At 44.1% G+C, this 15632-nt stretch overlaps 1 protein-coding gene across 15 annotated transcripts in view; it reads right to left on the bottom strand.

Annotated features, from left to right (window-relative positions):
• The window catches only part of ANKS1B (ankyrin repeat and sterile alpha motif domain containing 1B), a 1331756-nt gene that overhangs the window by 41228 nt on the left and 1274896 nt on the right, over positions 1 to 15632 (bottom strand). For all 15 annotated transcript variants that reach the window (XM_075551114.1, XM_075551115.1, XM_075551116.1 and 12 more), the window contains 2 exons: positions 9915 to 10043; positions 7637 to 7708 (listed from right to left, as the gene is read on the bottom strand). In XM_075551114.1, coding sequence (XP_075407229.1) covers positions 7637 to 7708; positions 9915 to 10043 — 201 coding nt within the window. The remainder of the gene's footprint in view (positions 1 to 7636; positions 7709 to 9914; positions 10044 to 15632) is intronic.

Genomic DNA, 15632 nt, shown 5'->3' with positions numbered 1-15632 from the left:
CACGGTTTCCCAGGGGCTGCAAGAGCAAAACATCTTCACATAAAATAAAGAACGCAGCCACGTAGACAGCACCTCGAGTTACGACACAACAGAGCCGAGAAGCCCTGCAGAGGCATGGCAGCTCACACAAGCAAGCCGCTTCTCAGGGACACGGCCCGACGCCGAGTCTAGGCACCCAGGAGCTTAGCTTAGTTTGCTGCGAGGTGATTCAGTAATAATGATACAAGGTTTGAAGTGTGTCTATCTTTTGACCCAGCGATTTGATACTTAGTGATTTTCCCCAAAGCACTAATCTGAGCTGTTACAGAAGATGTCGGTAATGGGATGGGGCTCCTTGCCGACATGTACCTCTCCAGGCTGCTGACTGGTGCCCTTCTTCGCACCGTGTCACCGCTGTCCTTTCAGAAAGTGGAAAGACTAGCAGAGGTCACGGCTGTGTGGTGAACTTGGCTACTTTCATTTTTCCTTTTGACTCTTTCTATTGAAAAGATTCCCCACAGTGGTCATGGATTTCTCTTGTTGGGTCAGAAGAAACGAAACCAAGTTTCAGATATTTCTATTGATAATTTAGCTTAAAAGGCCAGAACACAAGGAGGTTTTTGGTACGCCACTGGTAAGCACAACTTCAGCGGAGTGTGTGTGTGCGTGCGCACACTTACATCGCTGGCTCATCTTGAAGTTATGAGGGGACCACTGATGAACTCCTCCCTCTAGGAGGCCCGTGGCTGCTCAGCTCTACTCCGTCGTAGCGGTGGGGCTTCTGGCAAGTTCCTAATCTCCTTATGTCTTAGTTTTTCCCCCTGAGAAATGGGCATGCTAGCAGAACACCTTGTTCTTCGTGAGGAGTAAAGACGAGAGCTGAGTGGCTGGCACGTAACGAGCCAGGCAAAAGACTTTAGCTATTAGGATTAGGATTATTAGGAGTAGAAAGTCTCTTCCCAAAGCATACTATCCCCAAAGTCCCCATGCCTAACTGAATAATGCCTTCACTTGGGACATGCGGGGGTGGGGGTGGGGGCGCTTCAAAAACATCATGGGAAATTCCATTGCCTTTTAACTCTAGTTTCCCACCAACTTTGTGAAGCTTCCTCATACCTTATAATGGCACTGACATCTCAGATACCACAGACCCGCGCTAACCAACTCAATCAACTCTCTTGGGGAGAGTGCTCAGGAGAAGCGGGAATTAACAACAGAGAGAGCCCGTAAGCTCTTCCAGCGAGGGAGTCGTAACGGTATTATAGGAGAGAAAAGCTGGTAACAAGAGCAATGAAAACAACAACAACAAAATATAGAGAGCCTTGAGGTCTGAAACCAGAATGGAGGAAGATGCTTGACACTGCTTGGGCTTCCCTCGGGTCGATGGCTAGGGAAAGGTTCACAGAGGGAAAGTTGGGCAGTAGGAGTTGGGCAGGTGGCTGTTTTCTTTGTGGGGATGTATGGCTTCTTGAACACACACAAACATGCACAGGCATGAATTTACAGGGCTTGTCCAATACGGGAGAGAGTAAAAGGCAAAATATTTGATTCTTCCCTGAAACTTGAGCAACAGAGATTAAAAACAAAAACCAACCCAAACAATTGTTGATGAACTACATCCCAGTCTGGTTCCCAAAAAGCAATTTCTGGGATCATTCCTAAAAAAGGACAATTCCTTATGGAAGGAATTTCTATGAAGACCGAAGATGGAAACATCGTTTTAGGTTGGTTCTTCTTCCAATGGGAAGCCCGAACCATATCTAAACTACCTGAGCACACTGAACAACCTGCTTATTCCCGATGTAAAAATAATTTAAAAACATTTCCCTATTGCCTGGGGAAGGCAGATGTCTCCAAGTTGTCCTAGTTAAAAATAGGTTTCTTTCCCCCCCCCTCCTCTCTCTTTTTTTAAAGGGAAATTTCCTTGAGTGTAAATATCTGTGAACAATCCTAACTGTCAACTGTGGAATTCGAGAAAGTAAGATTTCAGAAGCATTAAATTGAATATAATGGGCTCCTATTATAGTAGCAGATGTTTCTTAATAGTATATTTAATTAGGAAAGTCTTAGAGTACTGTATATTGGTGATAATTACACCCTGGGGTAAAATTCCGGGTTGGGAGGGGGATCTAAGCTGAGAGAGGGAGAGTGGGGTAGGAGAGCCTGCGCTGGGCAGAGTGTATCTCGAATTTCACCAAACACTGTGCCTTTGCCAGTGTCCACGGTGGCGGTCACTCTTAATTACCATGGAGAGCACCGAAAGCGGCAAGCTTAACACTTGGAAAAGCCACTGCTGAGGACATGTTATTTAAGAGAAGCAACATGTATTCTATTTGGGAGCAAATTACTTCCCCCAAATCTAAAATCATATACACGTGCCGCCTGTGGGTACGGCAGGGGAGGTTGGTAGGAATTGGGGAGCTAACCATGATGCGTACAAGATCGAAGAAAATGTTCTAAAACCGACTGTGGTGATGATTATACAACTCTTGTTGTGACTGGATTATTGAATTGCATAATATGTGAATTTTATGCCAATAAACCTGTTGGAAAAGAGGAAACAACATAGAAGAGAAAAGAAGACTCATATAGACCATCTTGTTTATACTTTCTCTTACCCATTTTGCCTTCCCCGCTCCCTGGATTTTCCCAGCAATTACCTTTCAAAAATGGGAATTTTATTCTTAAACTTTTGAATATTCTCCAACATATTTGTGTACAGAGAAGACCAGGCTGATGACAGGGCATTAGCGTAATGGTTGGGGAAAAATAAATGAAGAAATATATTCATGAATTACTAGTTTTGGAAGCATTTAGAGAAAGGGCCAACATTTTCAGATCTTGCCCTAGTGGGCATTGTTTATGCATTATTCTAGTCAACGCTCACAACAACCTTATGAGGTACGCAGCACTGAGGACACAGATATACCTAGTGTCTGTCTGCAAGGCGGAAAGGAGCTCCGGTGGAAATGGCAGGTTAAGGGCTGGGCTGCTAACCAAAAGGTTGTTGGTTCAAATCCAACAGTTGCTCCGAGGGGAAAGTGTGACAAGAGTGACAGCCTTGAAAACTCTGTGTTGGAGACAGGGTGGTGAGACACAACATCCACAGGAACGAAGGATGCAGTGGTGGTATCGTGGTTACGCGTGGGCGTTGGGCTGCTAACCATCAGCCCAATCATCAGTCCTAAACCCTCAGCCGCTTTGCAGGAGAAAGACGAAGCTTTCTACTCCCATCAAGCTATCATCTTGGAAACCCACCGATGCAGTTCTACTCTGTCCTGAAGGGTCTCTATGAGTTGGAATCGACTCACTGGCAATGAGTTTGGAGGACACAATTAAAACTTGGATGAAAATTTTAATTACGTTAAAACACTCCACTATCCCCCAAATTACTTGCTGTGTCTGTATGTGATTTGTTTAATTTAGTGAGGGCCAAGCTTACAGACTGCTGAGCATTCCTAAAACAATTTCTTCTGAACAGACATTCCAGCTATCTTAAACCTCTGGACTAAGCACTCATATCGGAGAACACGGGGCTAGGCTGGAGGCTCAGAATCTTGGTGGGGCAGTTAGACTTTCAGGATTCATACTGACCCTCCGCTTGCTGGTGTGTGACCTTTTGTTTCCTTACATGCGATGCGGGGACAAGAACATTGGTTACCTTACGGGGCTGCTAGATGATGGAGTAAATTGTTGTACATAATTCACTTATTCACATGGGTTTTATGTGTGATCTGCTATTAGTAGTAATAAACCGGTTTATCCCAAGGAGAACAGCATAATGTCAAGAGCCTGGCTTGTAACCAAAGGGTCAGTGGTTCAAAGCTATTGACTGATCCACAGAAGATTAGACCTGACAATCTGCTCCCATAAAGATTACAGCTTAGGAAACCCGATAGGCCTCTTCTACTCTGCTCCTCAGGGTCGCTGTGGTGGGGCTGGACTTTTCCATGGCTGATAACATGCAATAGTTAGAGACAGACAGCAGTGTGGGCCAGGCAAACAGCAGCATCACCCATCATTCTTGGGATGGGCTATGGTGATCTCTTTGGCTACTCAGGACCTTCCCCAGGCTGGCCTGTGAGAGGTGCCAACGGCATCCCGTGGATGATTCTTCTTTTTCCACTTTGGAGGGAGGTAAGTGTTTACAGGGTGGTCTCCTCCACTGGAGGACAGGAACCCCATCTTAGTTATCTTTGTTAACAGAGTACATTTAACTAAACCTTTCTTGGAATAAGGAACCACTAATCTCCTCCTTGCTGGGGAAGAGATTTTAGTTTCACTGAAACGGTCTACTATTCAACTAACAACATGTTTTCCTCTCAAGTAACTGGGAAACCTGGATAAACAGTTTCCTCAACAATTGTCTGGTTGCATAATATCCTTTCGCATCAAGTTTTAAGAGCACCTTAGCTCTTCAAGAGTATGGCTATTTGAAGACCTCCTGAGCAGGGTGGAGGGAGTTGGTCTCGGGTCCTGTGGACATGTTGTGAGGAGGGACCAGCCCCAGGAGAAGGAGCTCATGCTTGGCGAAGTGGAGAGCCAGCACGGAAGAGGACTGGCACAGCGACGGCAACAATGGGTTAAAAATAGCCATCGCTGTCAGGACTGGACAGGGCAGCGCGGATGCAGAAGTGCTATGAATTAGAGGCAAGTGCATGGCATCTCCCACCAATGTATTTCTGAAGTATCTCCCACGGGAGATCTCGTTATTCTGGGAGTTGTGGCTCAAAGGCCACCCTCTTGAAAGCAGAAAGAGCATTGTCAAGTTCAAAGTGAAAATGAGCTCAAAGCCGAGACTCACCCTGCTTTTTAGGGGGGACAGCTCTAATTCTCAGATTCACAGCAAAATCATCCCAGATAGCGGACCAAAGCCGCACTTCTGGGCTCGAAAGGCTCCGGCGAGCTCAGTGAATCAGGCGTTAGAGGTTGTATCAAACCAGATATATTTATTTAACCAAGATGGAATATAAAGCTTTGTGATAGTCTGAGAGAAATAAAGTTTCCATTTTAATTTAAACGACTGAAAATAAATGCCAACGGTGGGAGCCAATCAGAAAATTGCTCCAAAGGATGGCAGGACGGCTGCTCGATAGATGGCTTTCTTCTCCAAGTTTCATTTTCAGCAACTGAAATGTATTTAACTAAATGATTCTCCAGCGAGGCCATTAGAATAGCTGTCACAATGGGATCTGGGATCCATTCAATTTTAAGAAATTGACTGAAATTCCAATCGCAGAGCTAGTGAGCTTTCAATGGCGCTGTGTACACTGTGCCGTGTTGATGCACATTACGATAAGGAGGAGCTGGACTCAGTTGAGTTAATAATATTAAATCAGAGTTGTTAAATTAATTTCCAAGCTAGGCTCATGAATAGCTCTAAAATTAGGAGGAGGTTTGACGAGTGAACAACTTGCCCATGTTCTCATTGCTCGTTGGTGACAGAATCTGGATCAGATACAGATTTAGAATACAGATTTATGAAACCAGGAAGGACCCTAAAGGGCATTTGGCCCAATGTCCTCCATTTTTAAATAAGAGGCTTAGGAGAAACAAGGCGGTTAGGAGACTTGAAATCCAGTCTCAGATTTGCAGTGTTTCTGTTGTGTGATCCCAGGAGAGTCCTTGAGTCTCTCACAGTCAGTTTCCACACCTGGAAACGAGACAACCACAGTCCCCTCGCAGAGCCGTGGTCAAGACAAGGAGATACATACAACCCAGGCACTCAGCACACTCCGGTGCATCATAAGTGCATGTCAATATCAGCAGTTACAGTATTATTATGGTAACGCTTAAGAATGAACAAATCCAATCTTGGAAGAAATGCAACCAGAAGCCTCCTCAGAAGAGAAGACGTTGGCTCGCTTACTTTGCATATATCGTCAGGAAAGCCCCAGGGCTGGAGAGGGCGTCATAAGAAGTAAGGTCCATGAGAAGGGCTGACACCGGAATCCCAACAATAGACTCAAACACCCAAAGGTCATAGACGTGACGTGGGTTCTGTTCTGCGTAAAGTCACCAGGAGTCAGTCCACTCGACAGTAACTGACAACAAGGTACGTTTGTAGAAATACAATTAGAACTTAGAGGTCCTATTACATGTCAGGATTTGTTTCCTCTAAACACGGCACACGGGATCCACATTCAAGCCTACTGAGAAGTTAAATATACCTCTACACCCAACAGCAGTGTAAAGACTTTAGTCTTTTTGCAATTGAAAGTCACTAAAACGCCCAATCAGTGATCATGTACAACGAACTCAATTTTATGAATAATTGGACATACTTAATTTTCCATCGACAATGTTATATGTTCATTGTTTTCGTTTAATTATGCGTCTTTACATATTTGCCCGTTGTGAGGTGTCATTGAGTCATGGCAAGCCCGTGTGACAGAGTAGAATTATCTCACAGGCTTTCCCAGACTAATCTGTATGGGAGCAGAGTGACGTGTCCTTTTTCCAGGGTAACTGGGTGGACTTGAACAATGACCAGTCTCAGCCTGATATTCCTATTTTGTACTGTTAGTTAGCTCCAATTCCTTGACACATCTACCCTGAAGGAAGGAAGGAAGGAAGGAAGGAAGGAAGGAAGGAAGGAAGGAAGGAAGGACAAGGGACACCTGAAGGAGAAAGCTAACGTGGACCCGTCACATGGGTGGGATTCCTTCTGCTTGGCTAACACAGACACGTAGGAACCCAACGGTCACCGGTCACAGACGTGTGCCAGTTAGTCGCCAACTACTGTTCTTAAAATGGTTTAATTCAGATGAACTTTCTGACCTAGAGAAGCATGAACTAATCAAGCAATCACATAATGAACATAAGTTTTATGTTTTGAAGATTAAGGTATATGTCACCCACACCGTGGTATTTTCAGCCACACAAGTTGGACAGTGAATCGGGAAAACAGAAGAAGGGGCACATTTGGAGGATAACGGTGCTGGCAAGCAGCACTGGAGTGCCGGAAGAACCACCAGACCCAGCTTGGAAGAAGCAGAGCCAGAATGCGCCTGGGAAGTGAGAACGCGAAATTTCCGCTCCTGTACGGACAGGTGGGGACATAGAGACGAGCATTATGCTTGGTCACGTCGGTCAGCAAAAAAGAGGAAGACTCTTAATGAGATGGACTGACAGGCGACTATCCACAGGCTCGAACATAGCAACCATTGTGCGGATGGCGGGGGCCAGGCAGTGCTTGTCTGGTTGGACGTGGGGTCACTGAGTCAGAAACGATCTCAAACATAGCTGACATTAGATGCAACCAGCGTTTCTCCATCTGATAGTTTTTCTTTTCAGTAACTAGTCTCAGTATGCACACTGGGGACTTAAAAAAACCCTTTTCTTGTCATAAACTAAAGGGAGAATTTCTTTCCTCATCTGAGAAGAACTAATATACATGCAAATAATGTTAAAGCTTTCACAAGAACAAATGTACGGTGGTGCGTACATGTCAAAACAACAGACACAAACCCCGAGACCACAGTGAGGTAAGTCCAAGTCTAGGCAAGCACAAAACCCAAACCCCTTTTTATGTAACTCCCACGTGACTCAGCAGACCAGCCGCTGAAGAAAACATTCCTGTGGAAAGGGGCAATTTCATCCCTGCCCTGTATTTAGGATTTCAGCTACGGGGGATAAAATAGTTCGGCAAACTTACCCGCATTTTTGCACAAGCATCCTGGGTTGATTCTGTCCCCCTGAGCTCTTTTATCAGCATAGAACCTAAATACTAAAAAAAAGACAAAAAACAAACACAAAACAATGACTTATGAGACAGACAACAATTGGCTGCCAGTAGTGATCTAAAAACAAATCGTGGAAGTACCCAGGTCTAGGGTTCCTGGTTATAAATTATTGCACAACTTTTCAAAGCTAGCAGTAACTCATCCCTAACAAATCAATGCATCCTCTGGGAGAATGTAACATAATTAACCAAAAGTTCCCGGGGTAGTATATTGTTCGTGATAAAAAATTGCGACTTTTCTAAAAATGCCATCTTTCAAATCATATTTAACTGCAAAATGGGGCATCTAAAAATGGTTTCTCCTTTTATTTTTCCCTCGGATGCAGCAATGTCTGCAGAATAAATCACACTACTATCGATGTAATTACAGGGTTGTATGAGACAGCTGAGAAGCGAAGCAACACGCGCCCCGTTTGGGCTTCTTCGGATGCATAGGCAATTAACACGGGCCGTTCTTGGGCAGCGAGCGATGCGATTTTGTATCCCTTCATTCAGATGCGTGCTCTGTGGTGGAGCCGCCTCAGAACAGGGAGGAAGGCTGCAAGTCTCAGCTGTCCCACAGCTGAACGAACCTCTGAGTCCTGTTGCAAACGGACACGTGGAGAGCCTAAGTGGGCTGGGGTGTCGGGGGACGGGGGCAGTAGGATGAGAAAGGCTGGCAAGCCCTTTGCTGTTCAGGTGATTGTAGCCAATACTGCCGGGACAAACTGCCACTCAGCTGCCTTTCTTAGCCTCTTGAAGGCTCCAGGGGTTCTTCCCTTCTGCTGTCATTTACACACACACATACACACACACACACACACACACACACACACACACACACCCATGCCCTTCAGGAGTCCTTGGCAGGTATCCACGGCTAGTGTGCTGCTGGGCATAGAAAGGTTGGTGGCATGGGTTCTCAGAGTCCTCTTAGGAGCCACATGCGGTGATCTCCTTCCAGAAACCGCAGAGCGCCCCCCCATAGCGCCCCATAGTGCACAGTTCTGCGCTGACACACATGGGGTTACCATGACTGGGAACAGATCCCAAGGCAACTGGCTGGTGGTTGGTTAGAATGCACTTCCAAAATTAAGCATAAAAATGGAGAAGGCCCTCAATACATCTTTCTTAAAAGTCATTAAACACAGGCTTATTTTATGAGCTTCAAAGGCCACTTCCTTAGTGTCTGGCGACACCCTGCCACTCTGCAGAGGCAGGGCCTGGGGTTGGCCACGCGTACGTGTGCAGCCCTCCCGTGGAGCGGATATGCAAGGCACAAAAGCAGAGGCGTGGCCAAGGCCTTGAAGAAAGACATGCTGTTCAAGAAAATGCAGAGGTTTGGGGCTTGAGCACTGGAGGACAGCAACCAGCCTTTCCACCCTGCAGTTTGGGAGGCAGTGACCACTGAAACCAATCCAGTGTACCAGGGTTACATAAGCAATAAAAGATGTGCAGAGAGCACGATGGGTGGGTGGGTGGGGGCCTCAATAGCCATGAGAAAGCGCACATCTTTATCAAATTAAGAAACAAGACCTGGGTGAAATCCTTATCTTTTAAGTTATTCTGGGAAAGTTTACCCTAATTGAAGCATTTCTTCTTTAATTCCATCCAGAGGGTTTCAACTGAATACAGAGAGTTCAGGTACTTTTCTTGCGGTAGTCATGACAACCACCACCTGCCACAAAGCCTACAACATCTTTGGAACATGTACCTGTTCATATTACTCATAATTCTCAGCTAAGCATAACCGAGTCTCTAAAAATAAAACAGCAGCAGCAAGATCAACAATAATCTAATACGAATGACGACAATAAAAAGGGCCTGGTATCTATATAAAGTGAGAGACTCGATGTTTTGAGATCACAGGTGAGGAGGTGGCAAGGTCGGTACTGGCTGTTCTCATACGCACTTTTGTTTGAAGACTGCTTCCCACCGCATGCACTTGATTTAAACAGGCAGCTATGCAAGAAACCAACCCAGATCTTAAGGGTTCACGAATAAAAGGGTTAAAAAGCTCTAGTGACCCTTTTTCTTTCAATTGGGGGTTGGCTATTTTAGAAAAAAAAAGAGAAGGGGGGAAAAGGAATTCAGGAATTCCACCATTGGGCATTCTGCTATAATTTCAAGACAATTGGAAACCAACCAGAAGTATACCGTCATGGCCCACCAAGCTCCAACGACAGCCCGATACAGAAGAGAGGTAACTTACGAAAGCTTTGTAATCACAGGACTGGAAGATGAGCTTTTCAGGGTGGTGCTGCCAGTACTGGACTGGAGTTGAGGCCGTGGCTTCATTTGGGGGTCGCAGCGTAATGGAAGGTTCTCCCCAGTCTCCTGTCTGAAAATCGTATTTATTTTAGATGTAATAGAACATCAGGCCAAGTTCATTCCCTATAGCTAGCCCAGGTTTGTGTGGACTCTCTGTAGATAAGCTACTCTTCCTCTGTTTAGTGCCTTTTTTTTAATGTATTAGTATCATAGCCCGCAAAGCTGAGTTGTTATCTTTTGCACTGTGAAGAAGTGGAATTATTTTATTTTTAGAATGCCACCCAATTTAAAACAACACAGGAACATATTCATGACAGATTTACTAATTGCTAGATGACCTGAGACCAAAGAAAAAATTCGTACAAGCCTTGAAGGAATTTTTCTGTTTGTAAAACTGACCATCTGAAATGTGTCGTTTGAGTTGTTTTGACACTCGGAATTGAGAGTGCGGTATGTGCTCCCAGATGTGACAGGTGCCAGGTACATGGGGCCATTTTATGTCTCTTCATCAAAGGTGCTGTGCAGTAGTACACAAAATCTTCAAGGAGCATGGGAGCATGGGTGACAACCATTTTCTCCTCTCTAACTTCAGTGGTACAAATGAATGCCACCGTGATTGTCTTGGATGTAGGTAACTACCTGCCTCAGAAAACATCAAGCACCAATGAAAATGTAAACATTTAAAAACAAGTTTGGTCCTATGTTTATATGAATGTGTTTAAGGATCCTTGATTCGCAATTAGAAGTGCATTCACATCTAATGCTCTATCATAATCTAGGTTTCTGTAGGCACTAAGGCAGGCGAACACGCCATCGTTTCCTTTATGATTTTCCACGAGACTCGACTGTACCTATTTTATTACTCTCACTGCTGAGTTCCAGCAGCTATTAGGTTAGAGGGCTGTGCTGGCAAGCCTCTTCTGGGTTCCAGGCTAATCACACCTTACAGAAGAGGGTTCTTTCTTTTTTGGGGTAAAGGTTCTGATGTTTTAAAAGTTCAGTTCTTTGTCTCAAATGCACACAAATGAAACTCTATTACCAGCCAGGTTTCCAGACACTCTCTTCCACCTGGATTCAGCTGGTTTTGTAGAGTTAATGAGCAATGACCTTTCCTAGGAATTAGAAGAGTACAAAAAGGTCTCATCTGCTCTAAAACAAATTGCCATAGAAGTAAGTGCAAAGGGGTTGGCTCTCTATAGGTTTTTCAAGCGTTGGTTTCCCAAGGAGTTTGGGATCAGAATTCGAAATTTCGGTTGTAAGTGTAGGGTTGTGGGGAGAAACTCCGCAGCTTTCATTAAATTCTTGGGAAGGATCGAGATCTACCTGAAGGTTAAGAACCACTCTGCTTCAGGAAGGCTTTAGACAGGGTGTGAGTTTTAGGGAAGAGGGCTAGCATTTTTTTTTTTCACCCTGTACAGGTTGGACTTGTATCAGATGAAATATGAGGTGGCTGCCAATGTTGGCAACGTTTTAGGCAAAAGTACTGTCTTCTGGAAATTTCTAACTGGCTTGGAAGGATCGGCAGGAAATTCCAGCGCCCCGCAAAAGTGGGAAGGCCTTTCTTAGAGGCATTACAAGGACTGGTGCTTTTCTCCTCGAGACAGACCACCCGTCTACAGGGAGAACAAGGTTTCCATCGGCCAGTGTCCTTGGCTTGCCACAGGGGTGGACGATGAGTCAGCGTTTCTCGGGCTCTTCCGTCATGTGCTATTCTGAGCTACTCTCCATGTTATCCTGCCTCTAGTTGATCTACCTGCAGAGTGCTCGAGGCTCCTACCCTCTGTCCGCCGATACTGTGTAAGCCTTCATCTGTCAGACCTGCCTTAGTGGTTTTTCTGTTTTTTTAAAATATTTTTTTAATAAATGATTTTATTGGGGCTCATTGTTTTTTGTTTTCCGGCCCATTCCTACCTCATCTGACGCTTGAGGTTTTTCTGTACATTTACTTAAATTTTCATTTGGGAAAAGGAGACATCACGGACTACAATTAATTGTAGGATTTTTTTCTCTAGCTTCCTATTCTGAATCTCTCTTCTCCCAACCGCTGACTCTTAAAAAAAAACCCAACCTGGTATGAACTTCAAAATGTGGGCTATGTGGATTTTAATCTGATTTCCAGAGGAATGTGATAAACTTTATGTGGAAAGAGCTTCAAACTCTGGGCACATGCAGCTATGGAACCTTAAATAAAAACATTCCCCCAGGCTAACACCCCATCAGTCCCCCTCCCCGGCTTTCCACACTATCTCCGTAAAGCAACAACAACATAGCAAACAGGTATTGTACATTAAAGTCACAGGTAACACCATTAACAGAACAACAGAAGTTTGCACGCAACTCCGTGGAACGATACGAAAGGAGGATCTGGTTGGCATCACAAGTTCCCTCGGTCCAGTCCGGGCTGGTGTCGGGCAGCTCAAACCAAGCACTAACCCAAGTCAGCCCCGTTCCAGTTTCGCTGAGTTATACCTTGGCTGCGCTCCACAGGCAGTTTTCAAAAAGGCCTCAACAGACAAGGCAAGAGCTGGGAGAACCACGGGTTGCAGGGAACAGGGCTGAGGGCGGAGATGGGTGGGGTGAAGCGAGGGTTATGGGACCAATTCACGTGTTAGTACATTAAGCATGCAAATCATATGCAAATCCATTCTCTAATTATTGAATTAACTCAGGCACTTTCAGAACTAAGCTTCGCGGCGCGGTGAAGTCTGTACAGGGAAAGCAGAACAGCAGCCAAACTCGGAGCCGAGTGCTCCCGTCATTCACTAAGTCCTAGTCGGAGCCGCTTTGAGAACAAGCCCCAGCACGTCCGTATCACCTGCAGTCTGGCAACCATCCGGAGCGCCTCTCTGACCACCGACCCCTCGAGGAAATCTGTGACCGTCATAGGCTCTGACGAGGCCTCACCTGCTCACTTAGGGGCTTACTTTGTCCAGAGGCCACAAGCCACCTGCTTTGGAGTCCTTCCCTCCGAGCGATGGGGAGAGATAATTATAGGGAAGAGAAGTATAATCTGCATTTCATGCTCTTGGTGGCTTTGAAATATTGCTCCAGTCCAAATATTTTTAAATCCTCTACAGGGACTGAATAATCTACCTTTCTGGATATAGAAACCAAATTTGGGCATCGTTAGTGTTTTTCCCAGAAATCTGTTCTTGAGCAGAAGGAAAAGGGTTCGTAAGACTGAATTGATATGAAAATAAATTGGTTGTCTTCCTGGATCTTCACCAACTTCAGTTTTGTTTGTTTGTTTTGACTTTAGGCATATGAGGACCCAGCCTGTAGGTGTTGCTTTTTCTCTGGAATTTATTTATGGGAACAAAGGGGCTCAAACATACAGGACAGGGAGAGCCTGGGCTTTTTGGTGAGATTCAGATTTCCAAGATGAACTGCCAATACAAATAAAGGATTTCAGCAGTCTCAGCGCTCCTGGAGGTTGACTTATAACAGGAATACACTATGAGGGGGCTAAGTAGAATATTTCCCCCAAAAGTAAAAGACGCAGTGCCTCGCACAATAGCATCCCTGTGAATTGTGAAGCCCACTAGGGGGTCTTGTCAAGTCATACACCCACATCGATATATGTGCATTCCCGCTGGCAGATTTTTTATTGTATGTTGTAATCTGTTAAAGATTAAATAGAAGTCAGAGTTTAAAAAAGACTTTTGCTTCAGATTATGTCCTGTAATCAAACGTTACCTTTAACCACTAGAAGCAATACTACAATAGTAGGTAATTACCACAAGATAGGCGTTTTGGGTAAAATTCAGGCATTTTTAACTTCAGATTCTGACTTTCTAGCAGTGATCTTTAGAAGGCTTCTTTAGGTTAATGACGAAGGAGAAATTAAAAGCAAAGCAACCTTATGAATGTCCTCAGCTCTTTCTTCAGAGCTTAAGAATAATTGAGAGAAAAATCTTTGTTTAGGTTCAAGTATTTGAGTGAGCCTTAAATTCCAAGAATCATTGTATAGATTGGGATTTGTTATGAATATCTCTTTAATATGAATGGTTTAAGGCTTTTTCAAAGTTATTTTGAAAATAACCGATGGGCATATATAGGACATAAATTAACAAATTACTGAAGGGCATAAGTAGAGGAAAATGCATAATCAATTACCCCTTCCAACTACTTGCATCCAAATTAAAATTAGCCTTTGAATGTAAAAACACACATAATTTGAGATTTGAGTTTCAAATGGAGAACTGATTCTGACTCTAAATTTACAGAGTCTGGCTAAATTGAAAGGACTCCTATTGGGCCACAACTAATGCAATGTAATTAAAGTACATGTTCCCTTATTGCCATTAGCTTTAAGCTATAAGCCCACCAGCTCATTTACTTAAAGCACAGAAAAAAACAACTTAACAGAAATCTAGTGATAGTTTTATCAGATGGCAGATTCCACAGTGCATCTTCTCAGCTTCCCATTATGTCAAACAAAGGTGATCAACAGCGGTAAGATTTTAGTTCTTCTATGCACCCGGTGTCCAAGACAAAGATCTAAGATCCCACGTGGGTTATCTCAGGTAGCCCTCACCTCAGAAAAGGGAAAAACTGAAGACAGTATATATTTGATGTGCTCTGAGAATAAAAAGAGAAATATTCTCTACAGTCTTATATCCTCTGGAAGAAAAAGTTTCCCAAGGATCTTGGTAAATAATTAAAAGCTATAATTATGGCTTATCTTTCTCATATATGGATGGAGTGGTATGGCATTTTCTAAGCCTTGTATTGTTCTCAAAGACAATTTTTGAAATTAGGATCTAATTGATCTTTATTTCAGTAGAAGCTTTTAAATCTCTTCTACTAGGAATTGCTCCCACCTACCTGCTTGCAAATTTAGATCTGAATATTAACAAACATTATTCTCGATTTCCTCAGAACACTTCATGAAAAACTTATAAATGATTTTAAAATGACAATTGTTATACTCAGGTTTTACTTTCAGTAATGCAGACCAGTTTCAGAGAGGGGCTGCCTAAACATCTAAAAGCTCTATCTTACTGCATTTACTTTCTATTAGTCTCCACGGCATTGAAGAATTCGACATATTTCTATTGTTATGTTTAGCAATATGCACACTTACAAGGGGGGGAGGGGCTTGAAAAAGTTCGTGGAAAAAATGGAATAGAAAGCTAATGGAACTTTTCCCCATGAATTTTCAGAAGCCCCTCATAAACTTGTATGTGGACGTCAGGAAAAGACTTCCTGCAAAAATTCATATGCTCACGTAAGCATACATCAGCAGAGGGTCTTGACAAATCTTCAAGAATCAAGAATGATATTTTGGCAAACGTAGCTGGGTGCCGTGAGTTTGTTCTTATTTTTTGAGCACTCAGAGCAGAGGAGAGCACTTCTGAACACCCAATCGCTGCAGTTCAGATTAGGGGCTCTGGAGGCACTGCGGGGCCACTGGACACAAGTACCAGGCAGGCAAGACCCCCACAGAGCAGGCTGGTCCCTATGAGCTGAAAAGTCCCATGCACGGGAGGTGGGGGACCCTTGTGGCACCCCGAGAGAAGCCCTAGCATGCCACGCCAAGGTCTCTGCTCCATGGTTCTCAACCAAATGCCTCGACCTCTCAGACAGCCGACTATCCAATGGGGCGAAGATCACGGAATGTGAACACAGAAGTGTTACTAAAATAGAAGGTTAAAAA

This window comes from Tenrec ecaudatus, chromosome 6, assembly GCF_050624435.1.
Source record: "Tenrec ecaudatus isolate mTenEca1 chromosome 6, mTenEca1.hap1, whole genome shotgun sequence".
NCBI lineage: Eukaryota > Metazoa > Chordata > Mammalia > Afrosoricida > Tenrecidae > Tenrec > Tenrec ecaudatus.
This window is presented reverse-complemented; position numbering and strand designations above follow the sequence as displayed.